This window comes from Pempheris klunzingeri, chromosome 2 (assembly GCF_042242105.1).
Source record: "Pempheris klunzingeri isolate RE-2024b chromosome 2, fPemKlu1.hap1, whole genome shotgun sequence".
Classification (NCBI taxonomy): Eukaryota; Metazoa; Chordata; class Actinopteri; order Acropomatiformes; family Pempheridae; genus Pempheris; species Pempheris klunzingeri.
In genome coordinates, this window is record NC_092013.1 from 28,779,510 (window position 1) to 28,802,282 (window position 22,773).

A 22,773-nucleotide genomic window follows, 5' to 3' on the forward strand; every position below is an offset into this window, starting at 1 on the left:
ATACATTTCTATCACAGGGGAATCCAATGCGAAGCCAGTAAAACCCACAGAGTGTATATCATACAGTCCTTCTTTCATTCAGAAATGATGTTACGTTGATGTAATAGTTTTATGATGCTCTTCTTATAAAGGATAACTGGTTGCAAACTATAGAGGGTTTACGTTATGGCCTTATCATAATGGTAGAATAAGGGGGGAGGGGGGAAGGTGAGGGCTGGAGGGGCGTGTTACCGGGGGCTCAACTCTTCAAACCCCACCTCCTGCCAAGTTAGTGTCGGATACAGAAGCCCGAGCTGCTGCTCTCCTGCCGGCTCCTCCAGCCTCCAGCTCCGGACTGCTGCACATTTTAGCACCATGGAGCTCCGTTCCGCGCTCATGTTCTCCTGCCTGGTTATCTCACTGTGCGCCTCGGACACCAGTCCGGGCAGTCGCTTCGTGCTGGAGCCCTATGATTTCCTCTTCGACGCGGCGGTGGAAGCCTACTATAAGGGGGACTGGATGGCGGTGATCCTGAACATGGAGAAGGCGCTCAGGAACAGGGCCACGGTCCGCACTGTGAAGGTTCAGTGCCGGCTGAGCTGCGCCAACCAGACCGCTTTCGGCGATGGTCTGGCCGGCATGGGAGTTCCCATTCCCGGGGCCGGGTCTGTTGAGGACCTGGGCTTCTTCCAGAAAATCCTGAAACGGGCCGACTGTGTGAACTCCTGCGAAACTGAGAAACTGGGTTCACCAACTGTGCATCAAGTCACCGAAGAAGTGAAGCTGGAGTTCAGCAAGAGGACCCCCTATAATTACCTCCAAGTGGCATATTTTAAGGTATGTAGTAAATACAGCAGCCTCTGAGACCCGAGTGTGCAGCTGTGAAAGGCACCACACTGAGCAGAGATTGTTCCACTTCATGCCAAACATGCAGGCCCAGGACAAAGTGAAGAACATTGTGGTTTTGATCTCATTCAAGCTTGAACTGGGAGCTGATGTGGATTTGGAGACTATGTCCCAACCCCCCCTCCAGCCCCCAAAAAAACTCATGCGAGCCATGCCACGTCTTAAGGTGGAGTCACCCTCTGTGGAGTCTGACGTGAGGACGGTTTTCAGGATCCAGCGGTTTAAATGCCTCAAATGCTGCATTTGCAAGCTCCCGATGAACTCACACTCCCCCAAGACAAAGTGATAAATGCTTTGTTGGCACACTGGAACTTTTAAATGTGTAGTGAGGAGGGGCCAAGACAGATAGCTATGTGATATACAGTTTTATTCTCACTGTCAAATGAATCTTTTAGTATTCATTGTTTTCTCGGAGTGAGTGGTCGAAATTACTACTCTCAGACAGAACGTGAAAGCAGCAGCATGATGAAAGAAGCTGATGTAAAATTTTAATGTGGCACTAAAATGTGTGGACAGCAACTACAATGATAATAATAATAAATATAATTATAATAACACACAATAATAGTAGTAATAATTGTTTATAACAATAATGATAATAATAATAATGATAAATATAATAATAATAATTGTCCCTACATACTTTAGGAAGGATTCAGCAAGAAAACCCAAACTGATAACAACATGTGTGGTAATACATTACACATGTAATATAACATGTATGACAGAGTAGCTGATCAGACTCAACCATGAAGCTCTTTTCTCAGATTTCTGACTTTCATGTTAGGACTTCCTCAGTGGCAGTGTGAAGCCAGTTTACTGGTCACAGATGTGAAAATGTCACCTCGCTGTGTTAATACAGGCCTCTGAAATCACACGTGAGGGCTGCTGTGGATTATATAGATGGGACTGTGTTATTACAATTCCTTGAAGTCAAGGTAGACGGCAATATGACCTACAAATGCCTCTGTAGCACTACCTCTTTGTAACCAAAGTAATTATTTTGGAGTAAGAGAGTGGCTCGGTAGTTTACAGTAGAATTCACGCTTTATGGATAAAGTTTGAAGTACCACTAAGAAAGTTTTGATAGAAGCATCTTTCAGCACGTTGTTTTGGGTTTATCCTCCGCCGTCTCATAGTTTTGTCTAGCAGCAGCTTTTTTGGTTTGTGTTGGTGGAGACCAAAAACTGAGCAAAAAGAGAGTGAGCGTTGGACTTCCATTCACCAGGTGGAAGTTAGAACTAATTACAGTGTTGCTTCGTAACTGTTAGATGTGTAAATAAGCAACTCTTCCCAAGTGTGAAATAATAATGCTGCTTTTAAAAATAGAGGGTGAGACAGACCAAACGCTGACGTTAGACACAGACACACAAAGCAGCAGTGAATAGTTCTGTCGTGTAGGCTTTGATGAGCTGAACCCATGTGTGGTTTTTACAGATCAATAAGTTGGACAAGGCAGTGGCAGCTGCCAACACGTTCTTCCTGGCCAACCCGGATCACATGGAGATGAAACAGAACCTGGAGTACTACAAGATGATGGCGGGAGTACAGGAGGGCGACTTCAAAGATCTGGAGGCCAGGAAGCATATGGTGAGAGCAAACTCCTTCTCTGATTGGTTTCATGGCAGCTTCAAGGCAAGTCTTTAGAGGGGGGTGATTATCTATAATGGTTCTTCATTTTGCTCACATTTAAGTCGTATTTTGGTTCAGTTTACCTCAGAACTGTGGTGGCAGCAACAGGCCAGCCTTAAAGATTTTAAATAGTTTTGCAAATGGTTTTTGGCCCGTGGGGCGATGGCTGTAAAAAGAGTTGTGGAATTGAATATTTCATAGAACTAATGATATTAGTCTCATTGGATGCACACTTTGCTTTCTCATCAGGCTGAGTTCTTGCTGGGGAAGAGTTATTACAGCGATGACTCCTTCGGACTGGCGGCTGAACACTTCCAAGTGGCCGTGGACGAGTACTTCACTGCTAATCAGGAGTGCAGAGTGCTGTGTGAGGGAGCCTACAACTACGACGGATACAACTACATGGAGTACAGTGCTGACCTGTTCCAGACCATGACAGGTGAGGCACTACATCCTTGGGTGTTTTGTGCAGAAAGGATTCATATGAAAAGTTTGCTAAATCTGCTGTGTGTGTGTGTGTGTGTGTGTGTGTGTGTGTGTGTCAGACCACTACATGCAGGTACTGAACTGTAAGCAGCACTGCTCAGTAGAGTTGGCCTCAACTGCTGGCAGAAACAAGCCCTTTGAGGACTTCCTCCCGTCGCATTTCAACTACCTGCAGTTCTCCTACTACAACAGTGAGTCTCGTCGCCTTTCCTTTTCAGCCTGTACTGAGTGCTCCTGCCTTTATCCAACGCCCTTGACTGTAATTGAAGTGGAATTAAACCCTAAATCTACTGAGACTTACAGCATCTCTGATTATGCAGGTGGTCAGACGTATTAGTCGAATACTATGAGGCACGTCTTGGCCTTTTTATGAAAAACTAAATGTGATGAAGAGTCCACCCTGTTGAGTTTTCGCCACGCTTTGAAAAATTGGTGCGTTTTCCTCATTAAACCGACTGATAAGGACAGAGTCACCTTATTTACAAGAGACAAGAAGACAAAACGTTTCAGACTTCATCAGTGTCACGACTATGCCTCTTAAATAGCAAACACTCAGGTGATCCTGTGTGGTTGTGTGAGGTATTTATCCATAGTCAGTGCTCTACTGACAGCAGATGACGGTCAGCACCCCCCCAGTACGAGGAGAGTACCTGCACATTGTACATCTTGTGGACAGGGGCAGCAGAAAAATGTATTTTAAATGAGGCCATGTGTCAGTTTGAGTGTACACTACATTTAGAATGTAGAGCAGCAACTCTGTGTTCTGCCATTCTCAATGGAGGCTTAAGTTTTTATTCTGACTGCCAGCCATCTGCTGTAACTAATAAACTGACTATGGATTAATAGCTCATCCAACCCCGCTCCTAAAAACCTGAACTATCCCTTTAAAGTAGCTAGCACGCCACCAAGGCAAGGCAGTGTGACGTCTACATAACAACCATCAGCAGCCAGCATTGGAACAAGGAAGGAGGTGGAGATTTCACCGTGAGATATGTAAGCAGCATCAACCAGATTTTCAGAACATGTTAAAACACATTCAAATAATAAATAGACACCATGTGATTCATCGCAGACTGCAGTGAAAGAAAAACACCTTGTAATGCCTTCCATTGATTTTTGATTTCTATTAGAGAGACACTAACCACCTAAAACAGTTTAGAATTGATTTTTTTTTTTAGTACGTTCTCCTGCCACTAAAGGGCTGCTCCGCTGATTTAGTGTTGCATTTAAAACACATAGAGCTGGACTCACAAGAGGAGGCAGGTTTAAAAAGGTATAGCAATAATTGAAGCAACAGAGACTGAGATATACTGACATAACCCTGACTTAGTCCTGAGCTTAAGATCTGGGTGTGATAGCAATTTATTGAATCTAAATCTGTTCTGTGAATAAAGTTCTAAATAACTAAACTCAAAGACACAGTTTTGAGAGGAACCCTAATTGTCATTCGCCATCTGAATCTACAACCTGAACCTGAAATGTGCAGAAGAAGATATGATATGTTGATCAAACAACAGATTACTGACTTCATGCCTTATTATTCACAAGCTCCATGAGCCAACTGTTGGAGTTCCTGAGATCTCATACCAGTTGTTTGACCTCCTGCCTCTTCTCCCTCTCTCCAGGTGAGAAGTATGAGCAGGCCATAGAGTGTGCCAAGACCTTCCTGCTGTTCCACCCTGATGATGAGGTGATGAACCAGAACCTGGCTTATTATTCTGCTGTGCTGGGCGAAGACAAGGCGCAAGCCATATCAGCCAGACAGGTACGGTCGAACTTACACTGCATGTGATAGAGGCTGTTGACCAAAGCTGTTTTTAGCAGTGTGTGAACTATCAGCGGTGAATCAGCATGCACAACATGGGGTGAGAGAAAAATAGTCTCCATTAGCATTCAGCTGTACTCAAGGGCACATTAAAAAAGCCCTGATGGTAATCGAAAGCACATAAAACGTCGATTTTTAGGCCCCCTGGCTCTAAATGTGCATATTATATAGTATTTATAGCCAATACTAATGACTAAGTGAGCATTTCTTTGGCTTTTACAGCTGAACTCACTTTGCAGCAGGTTCTCAGTTTTGCAATAAAAACACTCAAAGGATGGAGGTGTGGCTGAGTCTCACTTCAACTATGTGAACGTAGTTTCCTGCATTTATATATAATTATATTTATTTGTCTGGCTGGTAGCGCAGTGGGTAATTGCGCATGCCATCGGCCTGGGGAACCCGGGTCAACTCCCTCCCAGTCCCGGCTACCAAAATGCCAAAATCTACAAGCGGATCGTCACAGCGATACATATATATATATATATATGTGTATATATATATACATATACCTTTGATAAAACAGAACCATTGTATTATTAGTAACAACTATGCTTTTCTTGCTGTGACATGTCAAAAGGTGCTGTTGGGGGGGCTCCCCGGTTATGGGTTACGGCACAAAACATTGACCACATTATCCCTGGCTCGAGTCACTATTCCCCTCCCTTGTTCTTCTCATCTCGGGTAGAGCACGGCACCAAACACGAAACCACGCAGAGGGTAGGGCAGTCTGTATAACCCTGAGAGGCAAAGGCCAGGGCAAAAAAGTCAACCCAGTCTACAAGTGTTATTTCAGTGTTTTGTTGAACCTCGTGTCATCTGCTCTAACGAGCCTTTATTCACCTCTGTACCATTCATATAGACCTCTACGTGCAATGTAAAGTTATACATCGGTGGGACAGAACGGGAAGGGAAGAGCTACGATGTGTTGATTTTGCTTGCTCTCCAGTAGAGGCTGCTCAAAACCAGAGATCATCCTTTGACGTCGCTGTTTTCTGTTCTTAAACATTTAATTGAACGCGGCATCGTCCGACTGTCTCTCATGGGACTGTGTTCAAAAGATGCAATTAAGGTTGATTTATTTTTGACCCCCAGGTGGTGAAACAGTACATTCAGCAGTCCATACTGGAAAAAGAGCTGCTCTACTTTGGATATGAAGCCTTCGGAATCACCTTTGTAGATCCAGTGAGTGAATAAATCATTTGTTATCCATCACATTTATTGGCTTATTTGGTGCAGTGGTACACGACTTATTTTCTTTATGGCCATTTTGTATTCAGGACACGTGGACCCCTGAAGAAGTCATGCCTAAGAAACTCAGAGACAAGCAGAAGTAAGACTGTACCACACACACAATAGCGCGGGGCAAGAATACATGTATTGTTAAAGTGATGCTATGGCCTCAATCCACCTTTCTGTGTGTGTCAGAGCGGACAGAGAGACTGCAGCGAGGATCACAGAAGAAATAGGGAACCTAATGAAGGAGATTGAGACTCTGGTTGAAGAGAAGAAGAAGGATTCTTCAGAAATGGCCATGATTATAGCGCCGCAGGATGGTAAATGTTTCACCCAGATTACTGGTTACCCAGATGTCAGTGAAATGTTGTTCCAAATAGCATCATTATTAGTCTTTAAAGGTCCCATTTTCAAGCTCATACTTGTGTTGGAGGTCCGACTAGAATAGTTTTCATCCTCTGTGTGCACACTCTGTTTTTAGAAGAGGACAATAAACATGGTGTTCTTTGTTCTTGCTTTCTACATTTTCGTTATTCTGGGAGCTGACATTAGTGAGGAAAAACCTATGGGAAACCTAAAGGGACCTAAATCTGACTGGCATGTCTTCACTCACATTTCTTAAAAGTTGAAGCAGGAGCAAAAAACCTTTAGTATTTTGTACGCACACAAATATTCAACTTAAAATGGCACTAAAATCTAAACTGAACTACTGTACTCACCTGAGAAATGAAAAGATGAACTCTTTGTCGGTCATACTTTTCCTCTGCCTTCTGTTATGACCTTTCTCCTCTAGATGGCACTCTGCTGTATGATGATATCAAGGTGACCATGACGTCCAAGCAGCTGAACGGCTCTCAGCGGGTGCTGCTAGATGGGGTGATCACTGATGACGAGTGCAGAGAGCTGCAGCGCCTCTCCAATGTGAGTTATCTAAAGAAATCAGTCATCCACAACTTACTGAGTTAACTTAACCCTTTAATGCCTGAACCATGAAAAAATTGCCAGAAAATTCAAATTTCTTTGAAACTGGAGTGTGTGTTGAACCTTCTGACAAATTACAAAAAAAAAAATTAAGTTTAAAAAGTCTTAATTAGGGCCCGAGCACCAAGCGGTGCGAGGACCCTATTGAAACTGCGTGGGGGAAAAATGTGCAAGGGAGGAAACGGGCCAGTACCCAAGAACCAAGAGGTGTACGGACCTCATAGGCCTCGAGCAGGTAAGCCTCGAAAAAATACGTGAAATGAAAAAAACCAGGAGGCCAGGGGGCCAAAAACATAGTTGAAACTGAAGGAATTCTTCTTCTTCTTCTTTTTTAGGCAAATGAATTGCATTTTTGGGGGCCTAAACATGCACGAAAAGTCATGAAAGTTTGCAGAAAATTCAGTCGTGGTGAAAAATTACGTATTTCATAGGTTTCGCAAATGTGTGTGACAAAATGGCTCTGTAGCGCCACCTAAACTCAGCCCTGGAACTGCGTTTTATGTACATGTACGAAATTCGGAGGGTTCGTGTATCTCTTCAAGGTGAACACAAAAAGTCTCTTGGAGCGATGACCTAAACCCAACAGGAAGTCCAGTGTCTCACCATGACTCGCAGTCAAACAGGAAGCTGTTAATAACTTGACTGTACATGATCCAATCAGCACCAAACTTCACATGTCTGATGAGATGTCAATATTCATTCACAGTCACAGCGCCACCTGGTGGTGACAGGAAATGCTATGTTTTACATTATGATGGCTCAAGACCAGCCAGTTGATCAGATCCACTTCAAATTTTGTCAGGGAAGCCTCAAGATGTTGATGTTGGTCTGGAGCGAACACCGTGAGTCTCCGTCAAAAGCTGCCACCTGGTGGCAACAGGAAGTAACACATCTATGGCAATGATCATTTGATTTGCACAACATTTTCACAGTGTAGTCAACACTTCATATACTGGAATATAGGACGTGATTAGTGGCTGTTCTCTGGCGCCACATGGGAACAGGAAGTGACGTGTAACTCCTTCACGCACTGTCCGACATACATGAACATTTTGAGCCGCGTGGAAGGGTCAGAGTCCGGCACAGGACGGAGCTGCTGCACGCCCCGACGTGCACGGAGGTGCGAGGGCCCTCCAACGCTGCTTGCAGATTTAATTAGGGCCCAAGCACCAAGTGGTGCGACGAACCTATAGAAATGCGAGTAGGAAAAATGTGCAAGGGAGGAAACGTGCCAGTACCCAAGAACCAAGAGGTGTACGGACCCCATAGGCCCCGAGCACGAAGGGGCTGAAAAATATATGAAATGCAAGCAACCAGGGGGCCAAAAACATAGTTGAAATGCAAGGAATTCGTCTTCTTCTTATTCTTCTTCTTCTCCTCCTCCTTTTCCCCAATGAATTGCATTTTGGGGGCCTAAACATGCACTAAAACTCATGAAAGTTTGCAGAAAATTCAGTCGTGGTGAAAAATTTCGTAATGCCCTGATTTTTTTTTTTTATTGCATTGCCCTGAAAATGCAGGTTTTACTGAAAACGGTCCATGTCACAGCCGTAAAGTGCAGCAGACCAGTGGACATAAGAGAGTCTCCTGAACACGTAGATGTAATCTAAGGTCTCTATCTGGTGAAATGAGCGCAAGAGAAGTGTTTCTCTCTCCCTCCTCTGTCATTTTAACATGGCAGTCAATGAGGCGTTCGGTCGGTGCTCCCGTCGCTCCGAGGCTCGTGGGACGTGCTGCGTGCGTTTCTGTGTGTTGTGAGTCACATGACTGCGTGTCCAAAGACTTAAGCTACATTTTGAGTGATAAACTGTGACTGTGGGTGAAACGGTTCAGCCAAACCAGCGAGTTAAAGACAAAAGTTTCATGTGATTTTTCCGCTCCTCCACACTCAAGTGATGACGTCACCCACTCTAGCGCGGCCACATACACACTCATGTAAAATGAGAAAAAGTTTAGAAAATTTTTAAAAGACGACTGTGATGAAGTGGTGAATGGCACAAAGGAGGTAGAGGTATGTGCTGAAAGAGGGAGAGATGATGAACGTTTTAAAGCTTCAATGGAGTTTCTAGCTAAAAGCATGAAGGAGCTGTGAGGGCTAGAAGTCGGGTGAAGAAATGGGAATGTTGAAAATGTTTCACATTCATTTCTATGAGGAAATAAATAAATCGGACATTTTTAAAGTTTCGGATATGAAAAGTCATAGCAGAGCCACCTCCAGAGCTCTCAGAAACTCCTAAAGGACTCCTGCAACCATTGACATATACACAAAATATCTTGAGATATCTTGTCTTGAGATATTTCTATGTGATGAACAATACTGGAAAAACTATTTTTCAAACAAAAACAAGTTTGTAAGTAACCAGAATGTTGGCTGAGGGTGTCACTGATGACCTCAGAGGCTTCCAGAATGTTGAGACGATATAAATAGAGACGGAACCCAAACTGAGCTGAGGGAGATAGACAGAGAGAGATAGACAGAGGGAGATAGACAGAGAGAGATAGACAGAGAGAGATAGACAGAGAGAGATAGACAGAGAGAGATAGACAGAGGGAGATAGACAGAGAGAGATAGACAGAGGGAGATAGACAGAGAGAGATAGACAGAGAGAGATAGACAGAGAGAGATAGACAGAGGGAGATAGACAGAGGGAGATAGACAGAGAGAGATAGACAGAGAGAGATAGACAGAGAGAGATAGACAGAGGGAGATAGACAGAGAGAGATAGACAGAGAGAGATAGACAGAGAGAGATAGACAGAGGGAGATAGACAGAGGGAGATAGACAGAGAGAGATAGACAGAGAGAGATAGACAGAGGGAGATAGACAGAGAGAGATAGACAGAGGGAGATAGACAGAGGGAGATAGACAGAGGGAGATAGACAGAGAGAGATAGACAGAGGGAGATAGACAGAGAGAGATAGACAGAGGGAGATAGACAGAGGGAGATAGACAGAGGGAGATAGACAGAGAGAGATAGACAGAGGGAGATAGACAGAGGGAGATAGACAGAGGGAGATAGACAGAGAGAGATAGACAGAGGGAGATAGACAGAGAGAGATAGACAGAGGGAGATAGACAGAGAGAGATAGACAGAGAGAGATAGACAGAGAGAGATAGACAGAGGGAGATAGACAGAGAGAGATAGACAGAGAGAGATAGACAGAGAGAGATAGACAGAGGGAGATAGACAGAGAGAGATAGACAGAGGGAGATAGACAGAGGGAGATAGACAGAGGGAGATAGACAGAGGGAGATAGACAGAGAGAGATAGACAGAGGGAGATAGACAGAGGGAGATAGACAGAGGGAGATAGACAGAGAGAGATAGACAGAGAGAGATAGACAGAGAGAGATAGACAGAGGGAGATAGACAGAGAGAGATAGACAGAGAGAGATAGACAGAGGGAGATAGACAGAGAGAGATAGACAGAGGGAGATAGACAGAGAGAGATAGACAGAGAGAGATAGACAGAGAGAGATAGACAGAGGGAGATAGACAGAGAGAGATAGACAGAGAGAGATAGACAGAGAGAGATAGACAGAGGGAGATAGACAGAGAGAGATAGACAGAGGGAGATAGACAGAGAGAGATAGACAGAGAGAGATAGACAGAGGGAGATAGACAGAGAGAGATAGACAGAGAGAGATAGACAGAGAGAGATAGACAGAGGGAGATAGACAGAGAGAGATAGACAGAGGGAGATAGACAGAGAGAGATAGACAGAGAGAGATAGACAGAGGGAGATAGACAGAGAGAGATAGACAGAGGGAGATAGACAGAGGGAGATAGACAGAGGGAGATAGACAGAGAGAGATAGACAGAGAGAGATAGACAGAGAGAGATAGACAGAGAGAGATACACGTTCACCACACATCCGAGACACACCACCGTTCGAAGAACACTTCAACAACCATTGAAAACCCGTTACAACTGCGATTGGTTCCATTAAGAAGATCAATGAAAGCCAACAGCAGTCCAGTCGAGGCAATGCTGCCTGTGGGTCTCACCTGGGGAGAGATCATGGAGTTGGAGGACGAAAAACAGGAGTTACTAGCTACACTACCTGATGATGGCAGCAGCGCTGTAGAAAATATGGATTGGTTATATCGCTCTCTGCACACACACCAGACTACATTCACTAAAACAGGGATTTTACCACACAGAACACAGGAAGCTGCTGCTCTGCTGCTGCCTCATTCGGTTAGTATGTTTGTGTTGTTGTGTGCTATATAAATATTTCTTTTTCCAAACTAACCATTAAAAGCATCGAAGTAACACAATGACATAAACAAACTCACTGATTGAGTCAGCTGTAGAAGAGAAGCACTGATGTTCTGTTCGGTAAAATCCCTGTTTTATCGCGTGGAAGGGTCGGAGTCCAGCAACAGGACGGAGCCGCCGCACGCCACGACGTGCACGGAGGTGCGAGGGCCCTCCAACGCTGCTTGCAGCTTTAATTTGTATTGTTTTTGCTACATCCGGCATTTTTGTGCAATTTATTGCTCACAGTTTGTTCATCTTAAACAAACAAAAACATATAAAACACAGATAAGATACAAAAAAACAAAAAATATCACACTGATGATGTGGAGGTCTCAAAAACTCATGTATCAAATATGATACACTTGGCGTTAAAGGGTTATGGAAAACAAAAGTTGTTCAGAAGTAGCTTCGGCAGTACAATAGGAGGGATACAATGATGCACTATTAAAACATTATATAAATAGACGTGAAAATACCCAAATTACAATGAGTGAATACAGAAAAGACAGTAATTTTAGGGTTCTCTGACTAGTTGATGATTACATTCTACCTGAGACACAGGTACAAAATCAGCTTTGAAACCCTTTGTGTCAAAATGATAACTTCCCTGCCAGCAGAACTTGTATGTCACACTGTACACATAACAACTAATTAGCTATGACTTTTATAGCAAGTCAGTATTTTTATCGACAGTGGGTTGAATAAGTAACGTGTAATGTGAAAGGGGCCGCTCATAGTGGTGAATGCACAGAGAATGAGCACCAAACTCTGCTGCACTTTAGCCTCTTTTAGCTCATTGTTTTGTCTTTTGGCCCAAAACTCTTGTTGAAAACACTTGTTGCCAACAGTTGTGGTTGAAAAAGCTCTGATAAGCAGTAGCAGTTAGCAAAACATAGCCAGATATGTTTCTCAGGAGCTGATGGAGACCAAAAAGAGATAGAAGAAGAGAGAATATTGGACATATATTCATCGGATGGATTCAAATACGACTTAGAAATAAATTCTCTGTAGCTGCTGGGTGTGTCAATAGGCACCAATGTTATCTGGTAATAATGTGAATATTGCGTTTACTGTTTGTTCCACTGTCCAAAGAAACGCCTCATTCATGCCAAAGAAGTTCAAACTGCTGAGGATTCATTTCATATCTAAAAAGTATTGTAAGCTTTAGCAGAAATATGTCAAGTCAACACTTGAAGGAAGTTATCACAACGAGACAATTTAAATAAAGATGGAAATCCCTAAAACTTGAGATGAATGGCAGCAGAGTTACAGTGTTATTGCTGTTTTTAGAGGTTGGCATCAATTTGCAATATATGCAGCATATCTGTTTTTGTATTCATTTATTTTCATTAACAGAAGAACCATTCATGTCGCCTGATAACTGTTTGTGTCTGTTTATTTTCCTTGTGTGTGTCAGCCCATCATGTTGAAGACTCTGATGTTGTGCATATTTCCCAGGCAGCTGCTCTGAAAGGTGATGGCTACAGAGGGAAACCATCCCCCCACTCCCCCAGTGAGACGTTTCAGGGGGTCACTGTCCTGAAGGCTGTGAAGGTCAGAATCCCTGTTCCCTAAAGTACAAAACACAACTTAAAGTCTTTAGTCAGACTGTGATGTTCTCATTACAGCCACCCACACTCATTTTCCACACGCTAAAAATGAATTAATTAGAAGTTTTCTGGAAGACATTCTATTTAAAGACTTTGGCCCACATTGGTTTCATCCTTGTAACTGCTGTCGAATGGTGTTTCCACCTCCTACAGCTGGGACAGGAGGGGAAGGTTCCACTGAAGAGCGCTCGTCTGTTCTTCGACCTCAGCGAGAAGGTGAAGAAGATACTGGAGTCACACTTTCATCTGGCCACTCCGCTCTACTTCTCCTACTCCCACCTGGTGTGTCGCTCCGCCATCGATGGTAAGTCAGGCGGGTACAGTCAGTTGGTGTTGAGTCTGTGGAAGAGTCTGATCCACTGCTCCATATTCATAATACTGTAGTCCTGGTTTATCTGTCCGGTCCTCTTGGTTGGTTCGTACAATGATCCGCAGATCAAGTTCAGTCTCATATAGCTTCAGGAAGTGTTTTCCCTCGAGTCAATAATTTTCATGAAGTTTTCAAAATACTTTTGATTTAAACGGAAATAGAAACAACAGAAAAAGGCAAAACCTGTTGCCTCACTGCAAACCTTCTCACTGTAATGACTCAGAAATAAGCAAAAGCACAATTCACAGGCAAGGGTCCAAACCAGGAAGGCAGTTCAAACAGGCTGGGTTGGTTAGAGTGCAACTGCTGGCTGGAAAACCAAAACAATGAACTGAAAGAGGCTAAATAGGTTTGACGAGCTGACGGGAACTGAAGATCTGGGAGATTAATGTTTGTGGGTTTGTCACAATATCCAGTAATTAATCCCGTTCCTAGACCCGTTGTTGATACTGATTAGTGTTGCTTTAGGAAATCGTCCACGTTGGCTGCAGAGGATCTGGATGCCGTCCTTTTGGCGGCTGATGGTGGTTTAAAGAATCTTCTTGTTGTTTATTCAGAGAAGCAGGAGGACCGTGAGGACCTGAGTCACGCCGTTCATGTCGACAACTGTCTTCTGATCTCTGAGCTGAACGAGTGTGTGAAGGAACCTCCTGCCTACACACACAGAGACTACAGGTAAGCGCACACTCACACTCACGTACATTACGGAGTCTTTCCTTCAAGTAGAAAACCCCGATGACGAGCGAACATGACACCCTAATGTCTCTCTCCTGCAGTGCCATCCTCTATCTAAATAATGACTTTGAGGGAGGAGATTTCATCTTCACTGAGTTAGACGCTAAAACAGTCACGGTAAACCATCAGCTTCTCTTTCTGTTTTTTCCAATGTGCAGTATGTATAAATAAAAGCAGTGATAAATGTAATATAACGTGAGACTCAGTGTTCCATGCTCTGTATTTTTGGACTTGTCCAGGCTGAGGTGCGTCCACAGTGCGGCCGCGTGGTCGGGTTTGGAGCGGGGAAGGAAAACCCCCACGGAGTCAGAGCCGTCACCAGTGGTCAGAGGTGTGCTGTGGCACTGTGGTTCACCCTGGATCCTGCACACGAGGAAAAGGTACGGACGATCTCTGTAGACTAACATCAGTATAACTCTGCGATGTTACCAGCAGCATCTGTTGATGTGTAAAGTAGGTGAATTAACTGACAAGGTTTTCATGTGTTTGGCATAAATGGGACCGCAACTTCCAGTTTGTTGTGCAAGTCTGTGTTGTGGAATGACAAATAAATGAACCTTGTAAACTCAAATTCAGATTTACATGCAAAGTGATAAGATAATGTGCTACTAAAAGAAATCCAAACAATTAGGGAGTGAATGTGTCGGCTCCACGCACCAAAGTAATCATTTAGTTTTTGTTATTTTACAATAATTCTTGTAAGACGAGGGTTAAACAGAATAGAATCAGGGGAGAAAATACTTTAAAAAGAACTTTCCTTGCTCTGCCAAAAGGAAAAATGACGATAACTGTTTATAATCTATAAATTCCACAATGGGGCATTTGTTGCTGCAAAGACAAATAAGAGCTCGAAAGTATAAAATAACGTCAGGAGTTTTTTTCTGCCTCTGGTCTTGACGTGAGTTTTCCCATCAAATTATTATTTATCTGACCTGTAGGAGAGAATCCAAGCTCAGGAGATGCTGAAGATGTTTTCTACACCTTTGAATGAAGAATTCATCAAAAAGGAAGTGATTGACACCTCCGAGCACCAGCCAACAACACCGGAGTCTCCTGCGCAGGCCGACCGGGAAAAAGCAGATGATAAGCAAGGTGATAAACCAGCGGAGCAGACGCCGGACGCTCCAGCGGATACGCAGGCTGGCAAACCTGCCGACTCGCCAAAGGATAAAGCAGAGGCCAAAGCGGTCAAGTCTACCCCTAAAGCAAAGGCCAAAGCTGGAAACCAGGTAAAGACCAAGACGACAGACAAAGTCAAACCTGCTTCTAAAAAAGAGGGAAAACAGACGGTGAAAACACAAGCCAAGCAGGTCGACAAAAAGGACGCGAAACCAGCTGCAAAAAAGACAGTAAAAGTTGCTGCCAAGAAGGACTCTAAAAAAGCTAAAGCTGACGCCACGTCGGCCTCAAACTCTCAGAGCGGCAAAGAAGAGCTGTGACCTAACAGCACCTGTGACTGTGTCTATTTTTCTACTATTTTCTACAAGGTCTTCTCTGTGGGTGTTTGAATGAAAACAGAGCGAAAGGTTGAGGTTGTAAAACATTATTTGTCCCGTAATTCATTGATTTTGGCATATTCAGAAGTGAAGAATACCAATGTACTGCTGTTTTCCTGCCGGCCTCACTGAAATCACTACTTGAGTATTTGTTTTGTTCATTGACAATCTGCTAGAGTGCCCAAATCACTGTAACAATCTTTGTTTGGCATCCAAAGCTTTCTGTCTGTATAGCTGGCACACACATCGTCATCTCAGTCTTCAACCTGAATTTTATGTAGCTTTTTTTATTTGTAGTCCTGTTGTGGAACTCAGCACGTGTGGGTCAAAGAGGGAGGAGGTGGTAATATGAGCAGAACTCTTCTGTTGAGAGAAACTGTGTGAAATAAAAATGATGTTTCTATATTGGGTCTTAATTAGAGTAATAATAATATATAAATAATAATACAAATACATGAAAATGATGATGCAGTACTCAGAGCTGACACTGGGTGTCAGGATGGAAGCATTGTTCAGTCATTTGTCACGCGCCCTCACTGCTCATTGAACAAACCATGACAAATTCACTTTTGAGAGAAATCCGCCGGTAGTGAACTTCAATCAGCCGCTCTCCTGCTGTGATTTGATTTCAACCTGAATAATTCAAAGCCCAAGTGCTCATTGTTCTACCGACCACCTTGAAGCTCAACCGCTGTCATATTAGAAATCTCAGCGCCTGCTTTGGTAAACTGGCATGTGTGAGTTTGTGTGCGTAGGCCTACACTGGATCTGTTGGGATTAGGTTTTTCCCACAGAGCTGATAGAAAGCAGATCCTTAATGATGCATGTCCAGTGGTGGAAAGTCACAAAGTATCTTCACTGAAGTGCATTTTTAGTATTTCCATTTTATGTAGCACCACATTTTCAATGGAAACTTACTTACTTCATTTATTTTACAGCTACATACTTTGCAGAATTAGATTCTACTCAAAACGTATCATCAGTTTATAAAGCTGCTGCTTTGTTCTCAGGTAAACCACTCAATGTATATACTTAAACAGGTGAGCTCCACCTCGACAAGTTTAAATGCATCAATATTAATAATCAAGTAATATGATATATAGAATATTAAATGCAACTAAACACAGTATTTCTGAGCATGTAGCTTCAGAGGTGTCTAATGTGTCCACAGATCTTCAGTCCAAAAGAGGTGACTTTTGTTGACAGTTAAACCTGAAGCAAGGTGCAAGCGACAAACGTTCAGAAGACCTCAGAGACCTACTAACACGATGCTATGAGGGCAGTGAGAGCGAACCAAAACAGTAACATTGCAGGTGGACAGCTTAACAATGAGCTGAAACTCTCTCTTATGCTCCTTAAAGCAGCAGATCGAGGAGAAAAATCTCTGTTGGCTCATCATTATGAGTGACCCCTCTCACACTGCCACATTGTTTTAGTAACCTCGCGTCTAGTTGGAATGAAATACAAGCATTAATGATCCACCTAAGTTTCATCTCTGGACATTACAATTTCATTTCATATGCACGGTCCCTTTATAAATGTCTGTTCTATCTCTGTTACTTTTGGAGCTGGTGCGTTGGCAGCTATGACTCTGGGATATGTGATGTGACTTCTGTGTAGGTTTAGCATGTGGATGAAGTCATGCCAGCGCAGTGAGGCCATCTGGACACACACACACACACACACACACACACACACACACACACACACACACACACACATATGGTAACCCAAATAATAATAATAATCAGCAATAGCCCAGACATTCAGCGAGGAGTACAGAGGAGGTGTTTGACAGTTCCACTGCTCGTCTATATATGCTGCCCATGTACAGAATGTGTGTGTGTGTGTGAGTCAAAATGTGTAGTGAAAAATTCCCTCAGCTCCGTTCAACACTGCAGGCAGTGCTGACGCAGGACCTCTTTCTCTGAAACACATGCGTGCAATGCAAATGTACACGCAACACCCACCCATCCACCAACACAAATTCACACATATGCATAGGAACCTACACACATACAGAGTCAATGTAAGTACACACACACACACACACACACACACACACACACACATATCAACACAGGGATTCTACTGTCAAATAATTAAATAGTTCCATGTGGATTTACCCTCAGAAAAGGCCTAGTTTTAGTTTGATTGAGCTTGTGATTCATGTGAAGGGCAGATGGACTCAGCTGTCATGCATAAACCAACTCCCAACCTCCTACAGCATAGAATACATGAACAGGACCCCTCTGCTCTACTGCAGTGTGTGTGCTTGTGTGTGTGTGTGTGTGTGTGTGTGGTATACTGTCAGTGCTTTCTTTGTATCTTCTTACTCTTGTTTGATTGAAAGAGGGAGAGACACACACAGACCACTTTGTTTCTCTGTGTATTTGTGGCCTATGGATTTGACCATTGTTTCTACAGAAGAGTGGGAGAGAGAACGCAGGGTGGTTGGGGCGTGGGGGGCGGGGGGGGGGCAGGGTTGGGGGCTAGAGTTTGATTGTACAGTAGACAACAGAGGTCTGGTCCGTGATTGGTACAGCCGTCTCTGACTGTTCTGCCTACAGCAGCACAACATTTGAATACATTTTAATATGTATCAAAAGTATCAAAATCTAAATCAAGAACTGCTATAGGCCTGCGTGTGTACACTTGTGTGTACCACATGGTTGGTCCTTGTTGCCATGGCGACGTGGCGGGCACGGAGATTGAGGTGGCAGGTTGGGGTCGGGCACAGTGGGGCGCTGAGCTGAGATTAACTGTGACTGTGACTCTGAAGAGAGGAGAATAAAACAGCAGGCTATCAAGGACTGACATGACCTCCGTCTCTCCGCTCCTCCGGCTACTGGAGGCACATCCAATGGAAACTTTCCATTGTTCAGTGTTCTGGCAGCAACTTTTAAGATCAGTCTTTCACTTATCTCTGTAAACCCTCAGCTCAGCGCTCTGGGAGTGTGTGTGTGTGTGTGTGGGATTGTCAGACACAGCACAATCCTGAGGGGGTTTTGCTGTAGAAATGGTGTTTTTTTTAGTTCCACAATGATACAGTTTCAATGGTAATATTTGACTGACTGACTTTAGGAGATACAAGGCTCACTCAGGTTGTGGAGGACTGTGAGGTGTTACGGCACAAGACAAGGTCAAACTGTAGCTGTCAGTTCCATTGCTGCTGCCGGTCCGTCTCAGCACTGTCCGGCCTCTTGTCTAAAACCAACTTTGTGTCAGTGGGACAGTAGGGTTCATTGTTTTGGTGGCTGTTCTGACGGATGCCTGGCCGATGACCTCAGCTCCGCCATGAACTGTCTCCTTATTCTCCTATAGGACTGGGATCACAGCCGTGCCGGTCTGGGCATGGGACCACAGCTGAGAGGGAAGCAGTAAGATGCTGGGCATGTATAGATGTGCAGGAAGACAGACCTATAGATACAGACTTACAGGAAGAAATGGTTTCAGACTGGACTGTCGGTGAACTTTTATAGAAGATAATATCATAAATAGCATATACTTTAATTACTGGTAACCATTTTACAAATTGTGTGTGCCAGGCCAAGTATCATACTGGTAATTTCATGTTTGAACCCAAATGTGAGGATGCTGTACCTAAAAGAAATTCTATATAATTACTATAATATACAAAATAACTTAATGCTTAAATGAAATAATATAAAAGCCTGTCTGCCTGGTGTTTCTGAGCATGACTGATGCAGATTGGGTTGGAGAGTTATTCTAATTTCTCTTTATACATTTGGTAATGATAGTGTGTTCTGATCCTGTGGTTTAGAATGTAATGATGTATCCTTTGGTTTACATTTCTGATATACAAGAGTTGCTCAGCAATTTTGGTGAGGATCTGGTTAAAGTTATGTTTCTGGGAAGGAATTAACCTGAATGATTGTTTAGTGCTGTGTGGAGGAGCTAATGGGCCTGAGTGAAGTACAGCACTAACAGTCAAATGACATTTTTATTGGCCCTCATAAAACAGGATGTAGGAACAATGATTCCTTATGAATGCCATGCATTCCACGTTATCACACACATTTTCATTTTACTGTGAGTGAAAGCAGAAGTCCAGTAGTCAGTGTGTGTGGCGCTAAGTACCGTTATGTATGAAATGTTAGCCCGTGAGAAGGCATTAGCTGCTCTTTGGGGACCAAGTCCAAAGTGCTAGGGGGTATTTCAGAGAGGTTAAACTCCATGTTGATATATAGCACCGCTCCATCCAGGCAACCCCTCCCACGTTCCTTCCTACCTTTACCTTCCACTGCAGACCTCCAGCTCTTAGCCCGTAGGCAGCTGGCTAGCACTCATAAGCCCCTGGGGGAAAAGCAGTGATTCTTGGAGGCCCCTTTTGTCCCATCAAATGAAGACGTCTCGGCTGGTTGTTACGGTGAGGGCAGACCGTGCGATGCTTGGCTCACTGCCACCCACTTACAGAGAGACAGATGGGTGAATAAAGTTGGTGGGAGGGAGAGGAAAGAAGAGAATTTGGAGAGAGAAGAAAGTCAGGCAGGCAGAGATGTTAACATGAGGACAGACAACAGAGTGCAGCATAAGAGGAAAAATTTTTTTTTTACATGTTACAAAAAAAATGCATATGTTGGTGGGAAAGACAGCAAAAAGGGGAAGTGAAGGAGACAGGGGCGGGATTCCTCCTTCACGAGACAGCAGGTACATGGCACATTTTTGGAATAGCAGCCAATGAAAAGGTGGCAAAGAGTGTGAGAAAGGTTATGTAGACACTAGTATCTAAACCATGGGCTAAATGCTCCCAGTCGGTCTTAACGCCTCGTCATTTTCATCCACCACTTAAAAGTATCCTGGCTTTCGTGTAAGCTATTGGCTTGTAAGCGTATGTTGCTTCAAATCCTGCAGTTAAAAACCAATCAGATTTCATAGATTGATCATATTTTGGAGCCCACATCGCTCCAAATGCCTGTCATCCATCATCCCGCTTCTTTTGTTGGTTTCCTTTAAATGTTCTCTTTTGCAAGCGAACAAACTGGACAAGAAACTGGAATTTAGTTTTGTCCATTTCAGGTTCTAAGGAAAGTACCACTTTTCTACCACCCAATATTTGTCCTGGGTTCAGGCCACAGCCATTCTATTGGAGCTTTAACCCCAGAGTGTGTACATCCAGCACGTACACACAGTCCCTGACCAAGGATTGGTGGATGTGGGGAAACGTGCTGGTTTCAGGCAGGTGGCACATATTTGAATATGAGCATTGAGGAATTTGACCTACTTCTCTCTTGTAATGTGAAAAGACAGAAAAGGGAGATCAAGAGAGAGATTCTATAAAGTCATCATTCACTTAAGCATTGGTGGAAGAAGTTCTCTGACATTTTACTGGAGTAAAAGTAGCAATACTACCTAGCACCAAAATTATATATACCTATAATATATTATAGGTATTATTATATTAGTGGATTACCGTTGTTGATGCATTTAAGTGCTATTGTGTTGTTTATGTGCATTTATGTACATCACTTTAATGTTGTAGCTGGTAAAGGTTACTCATTTAATTACTAATATAGTGACTTTATGTGCTGTTGGTTAGTTTAATATATAATACTACATCACGGTGTGTTAGGTGATTTATATTTTGTATTGTTAATCAGAATCAGCAAGGTAACTAGCAAGTACAGCCATCAAATAAATGCAGTGCAGTTAAAAAGCAGAATATTTGTGGTGGAGTAAAAGTAAAACGTAGCCAATAGTGGAAATACTCAAAGTATTAAGTTGTATTCAGTTACCTTCCGCCACTGTGCATTCTTTTTGTTATTTACCTAATAATTATGAATATTAGAATAAACACTTTAACTCAGATATGACCACCGTTTTACATGACCAATACTATACTAATGCTGTGCTTGGGAGATGGTTGTGGGTGGGAGCTGAGGAGGAGGCGAAAGGCAGCAGAGGGTTGATGGTGAAGGTGGAGAGTGTGTGTGGAGGTGGTAGGGGTTTGAGGGGCAGAGGGTGGGACCGGATCAGGATCGAGGGGCTGTTCAGTGTTTGGTTAAGGCCAGATGGCAGGAGAATGGCGTCTGCAGCCCCTGGTCTGTGTGCTGTGCACAAGGGCTGGGAGGAATGCTTGTCTTTTCTTTGCTTTCTCTCTGTGAGTGGAGACTCAGGAGACTGCTGTATAACAGTGGATTAAGTCCCACATTCCCATTTTAATCTCTCTATAGTCACCCTCAGCTGTTCACCCCCAGGCCTCTGCTCCTCTACCTCCCACTGCCTGTCTGTTGATGTTGGGCTCGTTTACAGTAGACACACATACACACACACACTGGCCATAGAAATGCATCAAAATCCTGTCATTCAAGTACATTTTTCACAGATTGTGACTGAAAGTCGTTTCAATAAAACATTTGCAGCACTGTACTCCCATCATCACTGTGCTGAGAGCATGCTGGACTTTTGATATACACATGGACAAATGTTTGACTTTGATATGTGAACTTCAAACATTATTTATTACCAAAAACATTAATAAAATGTTTAAAAATCTTTAGAAAACCTAGAGAGCTATTGTCCTATTGTCCTCTGACTTCTCACTTATCTTAAGTGGCATCTAGCGGCCCTAAGGTGACAATAAATACAATCCTCCATCTGTCAAAATGTGGGTACTCAAACTTATCACACAACACAAAATGCTTAGTCAGCATCAGCAACCATTCATGCCATCGCACCACCAACTTTACTATACTACTATAGGAACATGGTGCTTCCACATCATGGATTCAGTGAAAGAGGACCTGCTTCACATGCAGATACAGTCAGGTCCATAAATATTTGGACACTGACACAATTTTCAAGATGTGCTTTAAGTGCACACTGTCAGCTTTAATCTGAGGGTATTTACATCCAAATCAGGTGAACGGTGTAGGAATTACAACACATTTTATATGTGCCCTCCACCTTTTTAAGGGACCAAAAGTAATTGGACAAACCAACATAATCATAAATCAAATTGTCACTTTTAATATTTGGTTGCAAATCCTTTGCAGTCAATGACAGCCTGAAGTGTTGCACCCATAGACTCACCAGACGCTGGGTTTCATCCCTGGTGATGCTCTGCCAGGCCTCTACTGCAGCTGTCTTCACTTCCTGCTTCTTCTTGGGGCATTGTCCCTTCAGTTTTGTCTTCAGCAAGTTAAATGCATGCTCAATTGGATTCAGGTCAGGTGATTGGCTTGGCCACTACAGAACATTCCACTTCTTTGCCTTAAAAAACTATTTGGTTGCTT

The 22,773-nt window shown here is 43.3% G+C and overlaps 1 protein-coding gene across 1 annotated transcript; it reads left to right on the forward strand.

The window, feature by feature from the left end:
• The first annotated feature begins 354 nt into the window (after positions 1-354).
• Positions 355-15,880, forward strand: p3h1 (prolyl 3-hydroxylase 1). Its single transcript, XM_070845510.1, has 15 exons — positions 355-816; positions 2,323-2,475; positions 2,767-2,956; positions 3,063-3,194; positions 4,629-4,768; positions 5,921-6,010; positions 6,106-6,158; positions 6,254-6,381; positions 6,855-6,982; positions 12,765-12,860; positions 13,070-13,220; positions 13,844-13,961; positions 14,063-14,138; positions 14,261-14,401; positions 14,960-15,880. Exons 1-15 carry the CDS (start codon positions 355-357, stop codon positions 15,458-15,460), a joined length of 2,559 nt encoding a protein of 852 aa, XP_070701611.1. The 3' UTR covers positions 15,461-15,880.
• Positions 15,881-22,773: the final 6,893 nt, after the last annotated feature.